General features: G+C 51.1%; 1 protein-coding gene across 1 annotated transcript in view; it reads left to right on the top strand.

Annotated features, from left to right (window-relative positions):
- Window positions 1-7,626, top strand: part of TUBGCP6 (tubulin gamma complex component 6) — a 22,632-nt gene that overhangs the window by 1,822 nt on the left and 13,184 nt on the right. Inside the window, exon 3 of the mRNA XM_007454082.1 lies at window positions 3,772-3,982. Coding sequence (XP_007454144.1) covers window positions 3,772-3,982 — 211 coding nt within the window. The remainder of the gene's footprint in view (window positions 1-3,771; window positions 3,983-7,626) is intronic.

The raw sequence follows: 7,626 nt of genomic DNA on the forward strand, positions 1-7,626 counted from the left end.
CCCCACCCCGCCAGGTGAACCTGGCCTTTACTCGGAGAGCCCAGGTAGTTGGGGTTAGGAACTTGGAAGTTTCAGTCAAGCTGTGTACAAGTTGTCTGAGCCCTAGGGGTTGAGAGAAGCGCAGGGGGAAAGGGCTCTCAGGCCTACGCAGGTTCCCACTGAACCAGTAACTTCTGCAGATCGCACTTCACAGTCCGAGTGGTCAGTTGGCAACTGAGTTACATCCTGGCCACGGTGGCTCCCAGTCGGAGGTGTGTGGTCAGTGCCAGGCATGGGGTGCTGACGAGGGAACATTCTTCATGTCTATAACGACTGAGGGTGGTCCTCTGGTGAGAAGTTCGGTCCTCGCAGTGTTTCCCTGATTGATGCTCTTCCCGTCCACGGCCTCTGCACACAGGACCTCTCAGTCTGTAGTGTGCTGGTGTCTCGCAACCTCCCAGAGTGGGGGTAGAGGACACATTTCCCAAATGTTTGGTCATGGGATACTCTTGTTGCATCTCATCTGCTGGCATTTCTGTGGGATGCCAGTTTGGGGAGCACTGAGTGAACGAGGTGGGGTTCCCAGGGAGCCGAGTGCCTCCTGATGCAGCCTTAGCTCCTGCAGGGTCTCCCAAGGGTGAGCACGCCCTTGGGGATGTCGTGTGGGCCCTGCTCCTGCTGGGGTCGCTTTCCTGGCGTGGTCATCTTCCCCTACATGGATTCCCCCAGGCAGGGCCAGCTTCCTGCTTCCCCAGGCACTGTCGGTTTTGGTGGTTGTCTTGTCTTTGAGGGGCTTCTCTGCCCTGTGACTTCCTGTTAAGTCTTCACCCTGTCTTGTGTGCACAAAGCAAATCTAATCACTCCGCTGTTTGCTAACCCCTCACACGCCTAAACACTGGCCATCAAGCAGCTACTACTTTCTTTTGTAAATATTCGCTAGTGGTATTTCATTTACCAGTTCCCACTTTTCTAGGCTCAGTTTTGCAGGTCACTGTTCAGGAGACATGGTTGCTCAGCTGGTCAACATTCTCGTCCCTTTTTCTGAATGCGCTTAATCCCCCCAGTGTCCCCCGAAAGCAGAACTGGCCCCACAGCTCCAGTGTGAGGAGTACCTTGCGGTGTCCCTTCCAGGAGGACGGCAGCCAGTGCGATAGCCTGTGCCCCGCGCTCCTGCAGGAGACGCCCGGCCAGCTCGCTGCTGGGCACGGCCTGAGCTCACTCCCCCAAGGCTCTTCCACTGCCTGCTCCATCGTAACCTGCTGCCCCAACCCCTGAGGCCTGTCACTCGAGTTCATTTGGAGAATCTCAGGAACATGTTGCAGTTGAATCCCAGCCGCCTGCTAGTTTCCTGCCGGGAGCTCTGACGAATGGGCAGTTGCGGCGCCCTGTCCACCTGCAGCCCCTGGACTGTGAGCTCTGCCCTCTCCTTGAGAACCCCCAGAGGACCCCCGCCCCTGTGCTTCACGCTGTGGGCCAGCGTCGCTCTCCCTGCTGCCAGGAGTCCTCTGCGCCTGTCGCCCTTTCTGGGAAGTGGTTTCATTGATGTTAAAGGCCAAGTTCTCTGTGGGGACAAGTGTGAGTTTGTTTTCCTTCATGGACTGTCCTCCCTCAGCCCTGAGCCACTGAAAGGGTCGTGTGGCCATAGTGGTCGGGAGCTGGCCCTGGAAGAGTGGGCAGGAGCCTAGCACTCGAGTGCGCAGTGGGATGGCGCTCGCAGCACATGCATCCCCCGGGGACCCCCTGGAGGGCCGTTCGGAAGGACGCTGGAGCCCCGAGTCTCCTCCTTTACTCGAGCTCTTCCTGCCCCAAGGGAGTGTGGGCTGCTGTCGTGGCCCGGCTGGGCCCCACCTGCCAATCGGGGCACTCAGGACCGTCCTGCCCGCTCAGGCTGTCCTCCACTTGGCCAGCACCACTTTCCAGGGATGGAAATCAGAGGTGCGCCGCCACTCCGCCTGCCACGCCTCATGGCCTCCCCATCTGGACTGTGGACCGCCGGCCCCTGCTCTCACCCTCCCCACACTGAGCCCCAAGCACCTGGCCCCTTTCTCTTCTTGTCTCTGGGGTTTCACACAGGCCGCTCCCTCCGCCAGGGACACTGCTCCAGGCGTGGCCTTGCTCCTGGGGCCTTCCTGACCAGTGTCTCGGGTCCCTCTGGGACCCGTGTCATGGGCGGTGAGTCGCGCCTCCTTGTAGCTTGTGTCCGCACACCTGCCCCATGAGGACTGGGCTTGGCCTGCTCTGGCCGCTGCTCTCAGACACTTGGTGAGTGAGGGAAGGAGCACGTTATGGTTCAGTGTTCGTTAAAAAGCATTTTTGGTTTTAACAAGTTCTGAGATTTTTCTCGGGCTCTTTTTATTAAGAAATTACTTTTTCCAGTGGATTTTAAAAAACAATTCTTTCATACTTTCAGTAGGGGTTGATGGTTTCCAAAGGAATATTTAAGAAGTGTTACTGGGCTTCCCTGGTGGTGCAGTGGTTGAGAGTCCACCTGCCGATGCAGGGCACACGGGTTTGTGCCCCGGTCCGGGAAGATCCCACGTGCCGCGGAGCGGCTGGGCCCGTGAACCATGGCCGCTGAGCCTGCGTGTCCGGAGCCTGTGCTCCGTGACGGGAGAGGCCACAACGGTGAGAGGCCCGCGTACTGCAAAAAAAAAAAAAGAAAAGTGATACTGTCTTTTTGGCCTCTTTTGAACAGTGTGACCGGGCTGGGCAGACACTGGTAGTTCCTGAACTTCCTATAGGACCCCCATAGGCAAAGACCTCAGGGGTGGATGTGTGCCCAGAACCACGGTGGCTCTGTGAGACCCAGCTGGCCTGATTTCTCCTGGAATTTCAGGAGACTTTTTCCTCTGTACGTTCTTTGTGCTTTTCTGGGGGGAGGGTGATAAAATGCACATAACATAAAATTTATCATCTTAATGCTTTTTTTTTTTTTTTTTTGGCGGTACGTGGGCCTCTCACCATTGCGGCCTCTCCCGTTGCGGAGCACAGGCTCCGGACGCGCAGGCTCAGCGGCCATGGCTTACGGGCCCAGCTGCTCCGTGGCTTGTGGGGTCTTCCTGGACTGGGGCACGAACCTGCATCCCCCGCATCGGCAGGCAGACTCCCTACCACTGCGCCACCAGGGAAGCCCTATCTTAACCCTTTTTAAGTGTGCGGTTCAGTGGCATTAAGGATATTCACGTGGTGTGACCATCACCACCATCCATCTCCAGAACTGTTTCATTCTTCCAAACCGAGACTCGGTCCCCATTACACACTCACTCCCCCTCCCCCTCCCCCAGCCTCTGGCCCCCACCCTTCTCCTTTCTGTCTCTGTGGTTGTGACTACTTTAGGGACCCCACAGGAGTGGGGTCACTCAGTACTTGTTCTCTTGTGACTGGCTTGTATCACAGCGTCATGCCCTCAGGGTTCCTCCGTGTTGTAGCATCTGACACGTTGTGTCAGAATTTCCTTTCTGGATCGCGTCCTTATCCACTCCTCTGGCGATGGACACGTGCGCTGTTGTTAATGTTCTGCTCCAAGCTTGGGTGTTGTTTCCCATGTAGAGGCCATCGCGAGCGAGTGGTCAGCCGGAGGACCACCGTGTGCCTGGAGGCACTGGGCGGTGCGGGCATTTGCTGCTGCTTCTGGACCCTTTCTGCGCGGCGCCGTCTGATGGCCTGCCGGATGCTGCTGGAGGGCTGGGGGCCGTGGGGAGTCACACCTGGTCTTAGACGTTTTATGCTGTTGAACTGCTTGGTCCCGCCTTCTGTTCACGTACGCTTGCTGCCCCCCTCTGTCCCCCACAGCCCGCCTGGCCACCGAGAGGAGCCCTACCTCACCGAGGCCGGAAGGGCCGCCTTCGACAGGTCCTGCCGGCTCTGCCAAGCAGGGCTGCAGGTGCTGGGCGGGGGCCTCCCGCAGGCCCCACAGCCCATCCTGGTGAAGGAGTGCGAGCTGGTGAAGGACGCGCTCAACATCCTGATTGGGGTCGTGTCCGCCACGTTTTCCCTCTGCCAGGTAAGGACACGCTCACACGCGACACACCTGGGTGCTGGGTGGGAGGGGGAGGGCAGCGGCCACAGAGTCCAGGGTGGCGTGTGGTCGGGAAGCTGACTTGGCCGCCTGCCTGGTGATTGTCTTTTCGTTTCAGTTCTAAAAAGTATTAATTCATTAACATCCTTTAAAAAACTGAATAAAAGTAAGATGTTTCTTGCCGTCAGTGAAAGAAGAGAAATGTACCTGTTTCCGCAGATCCTCGAGATGTGCGGGGTTGCGGGGGTGGGGGAGCCCTCTGAGCCTTCGCTGTCGCTCTCTCTCTCCTGGCCGCGTGGCGGCCTGGCTCAGCTGGGCAGTCGCTGCACTTTATCCAGCCTTTGCCTCTTGCTGGGCGGTTACTGAACAGAAGAATATGTTTACGAGAACGAAGCCTTTTGTGTGTGTTGTTCTGCAACTGCCTCTTTTGTCCTGTGCCCGGTCGGTCTCTGTCTTCAGTGTACTTTCCAGGGCTGTTCTCAGGCGGAGTGTGTGCTAGAAGCACGTCCTGGGCTTGGCGCAGACACGCTCCAGCCGACTCCAGGCGGTCCTGGTGCTGGTGCTGGGATGCCCTCTGGGACGCTGTTCCAGACTCCGCGTTCATGGCCTCATAGCGTTCTGTTGTGTGAATGGCCCTTCTCTATGGAGTGGAAGCAATCCTCTCCACCCTTTTAAAATTGTGGTAAAACAGACGTAACAAAATTTACCGTCTTACCCACTATTAAGTGTACTGTTCAGTAGCATTAATTACATTCACAGTGTTGTGAAATCATCCCACTGTCTATTTCCAAAATTTTTCATCTTCCCAAACTGAAGCTCTGTCCTCATTACACACTGACTCCCCATTTCCCCCTCCCCCAGCCCATGGCACCCACCTTTCTACTTCCTGTCTCTGTGATTTTCCTCATATGAGTGGAATCATACAGCGTTTGTCCTTTTGTGTCTGACTTATTTCATTCAGCATAAAGTTCTCAGGGTTCATTCATGTTCTAACCAGTGTCAGAATTTCCTTCCTTTTTAAGGCTGAGAAGTATTCCATGCATATATATAGACCACATTTTGCTATCCATTCATCAAGTTGAGGGACACTTGTGTGGATTTCACCTTTTGGCTATTGTGAATAGTGCTGTGTGAACATGGGTGCACAAGAATCTGTTTTGAGTCCCAGCATTTGGATATATTCCTAGGAGTGGAATTGCAGTAATTGCAGGGGTCATATAGTAATTCTATGTTTAACTTTCTGAGGAACCAACAGATTATTTTCCACCATGGCTGCACCCTTTTACACTCCTCCAGCAGTGTCCTGGGGTTCCAGTTTTTCTGCATCCTTACCAATACTTATCCCCCCACCCCTTTTTTGGTAAATAATAGCCATCCCAGCGGGTGTGAAGTGGTATCTCATTGTAGTTTAGATCTGCATTTCCATCATGACTAATGATGCTGAGCATTTACTTTTTTTAAGATTTTTTTCCCTTTTTGTTTTTAATTAATTCTTGGCTGCGTTGGGTCTTCGTTGCTGTGCGCAGGCCTTCTCTAGTTGTGGCGAGCAGGGCTACTCTTCGTTGCGATGCACAGGCTTCTCATTGCGGTGGCTTTTGTTGTGGAGTATGGGCTCTAGGCGCACGGGTTTCAGTAGTTGTGGCACACAGCCTCAGCAGTTGTGTCACATGGGCTTATGTGCTCCATGGCATGTGGGATCTTCCTGGACCAGGGCTCCAACCCGTGTCCCCTGCATTGGCAGGTGGATTCTTAACCACTGTGCCACCAGGGAAGTCCTGAGCAGTTTTTCATGGGTATATCTGTTTTGAAGAAATGTCTATTCTGGTCCTTTTCCTTTTTTTTTTTTGTTTGTTTTTGGGTTTAGAGAACGGAAATGTATTTTCCCATAGTTTTGGATGCTGGAGGTACAATATTTAAGGTGCTTGCAGAATTAATTTCTCCTGAGGCCTTTCTCCTTGGCTTTCAGACAGCTGCTTTCTTACTGTGTCCTCACATGTCCTTTGCCCATTTTTGAATTGGGCCGTTGAGTTGTAGGAGTTCTTTATACATTCTGGATATTAATCCCTTATCAGATATATGATTTGCAAATGTTTTCTCCCATTCTGTAGGTTGTTTTTTCATTCTCTTGATGGTATCCTTTGAAGTACAAAAGTTTTTAATTTTGATGAAGTTCAGGTTTTTTTTTCTTTCTTTTGTTGCCTGTACCTTTGGTGTCATACTTGAGAAATCACCAAATTCAAGGCCTCTATGTTTCCTTCCAAGAGTTTATTGTTTTAGCTTTTACGTGTAGCTATTTGATCAATTTTGAGTTAATTTTGTATTAACTCAAGTGCAGGGGGAGGGTCCAACTCAAATCTTTTGCATGTGGATATTCTGTTTACCGAGCACCATTTGTTGAAAAGACTGTTCTTTCCCCATTGTATGGTCTTGGTATCCTTATGCATTAGTTGACTGTATATGTGAGTGTTTATTTTTGGACTCTGTTCTGTTCCGCTGGTCTTCATGTCTGTCCTAATGTCAGTACTACACTGTTCTGTTTTTTTGGGGTGCCGCGCCACGCAGCTTGCGGGATCTCAGTTCCCTGACCGAGGATTGAACCCGGCCCACGGCAGTGAGAGCGCCGAGTCCTAACCACTAGGGCAGCAGGGAACTCCCCAGGTTCTACACTGTTTTGATTACTGTAACTTTGTAGGAAGTTTTGACCTCGGAAGGTGTGAGTTCTCCAACTTTTTTTTAAGATTGTTGTGGTTATTCAGGGTCCCTTGCAATACCATTATGAATTTTAGGATGGTTTTTCCTATTTCTGCTAAAAACACCATTGGGATATTGATAGGGATTGCATTGAATCCATAGATCGATTTGGGTGTATTATTATTATTATTATTTTTGGCCACACCACACAGCATGTGGGATATTAGTTCCCTGACCAGGGATTGAACCCGTGACCCCTGCAGTGGAAGTGCTGAGTCTTAACCGCTGGACAGCCAGGGAATTCCCTGGGTGTATTATGATCCTAACATTGTTAGACCTTCCAGTCCATGAACATTGGATGTCTTTGCATTTATTTAGGTCTTTAATTTCTTTCAGCGATGTTTTCTAGTTTTCACTGTAACAAGTCTTTTGCCTTCTCAGTTAAATTTATCTCTTAAGTATTTTATTCTTATATTACACTAGTAAATGGAATTGTTTTCTTAGTTTCCTTCATTTGGATTGTTTGTTGCAAGTGTATAGAAATACAACTGATTTTTGTATATTGATTTCATATGCTGGCACTTTGCTGAATTCGTTTATTAGCTCTAAGAGGTGTTTTGTAGGTTCTTTAGCGTTTTCTGTACGTAAGATCATGTCATCTGCAGACAGATAATTTACTTCTTCCTTTCCAATTTGGGTATTAAAATTTCTTCTTGCCTAATTGCTCTGGCTGGGACTTGCAGCATTATGTTGAACAGAAGTGGTGAAACAGGCATCCTTGCCTTGTTCCTTATCCTCGGGGGAAAGCTTTCAGTCTCTCACCACTGAGTGTCATGTGAGCTGTGCGTTTCTCACACGTGGCCTTTATCCTGTTGAGGAAGTTCCAGTCTCTTCCTAGTTTATTGAGTGGTTTTTTTTTTTTTTTTTTTTTTTTTTTT

This window comes from Lipotes vexillifer, unplaced genomic scaffold (genome assembly GCF_000442215.2).
Source record: "Lipotes vexillifer unplaced genomic scaffold, Lipotes_vexillifer_v1.1 scaffold382, whole genome shotgun sequence".
Classification (NCBI taxonomy): domain Eukaryota; kingdom Metazoa; phylum Chordata; class Mammalia; order Artiodactyla; family Lipotidae; genus Lipotes; species Lipotes vexillifer.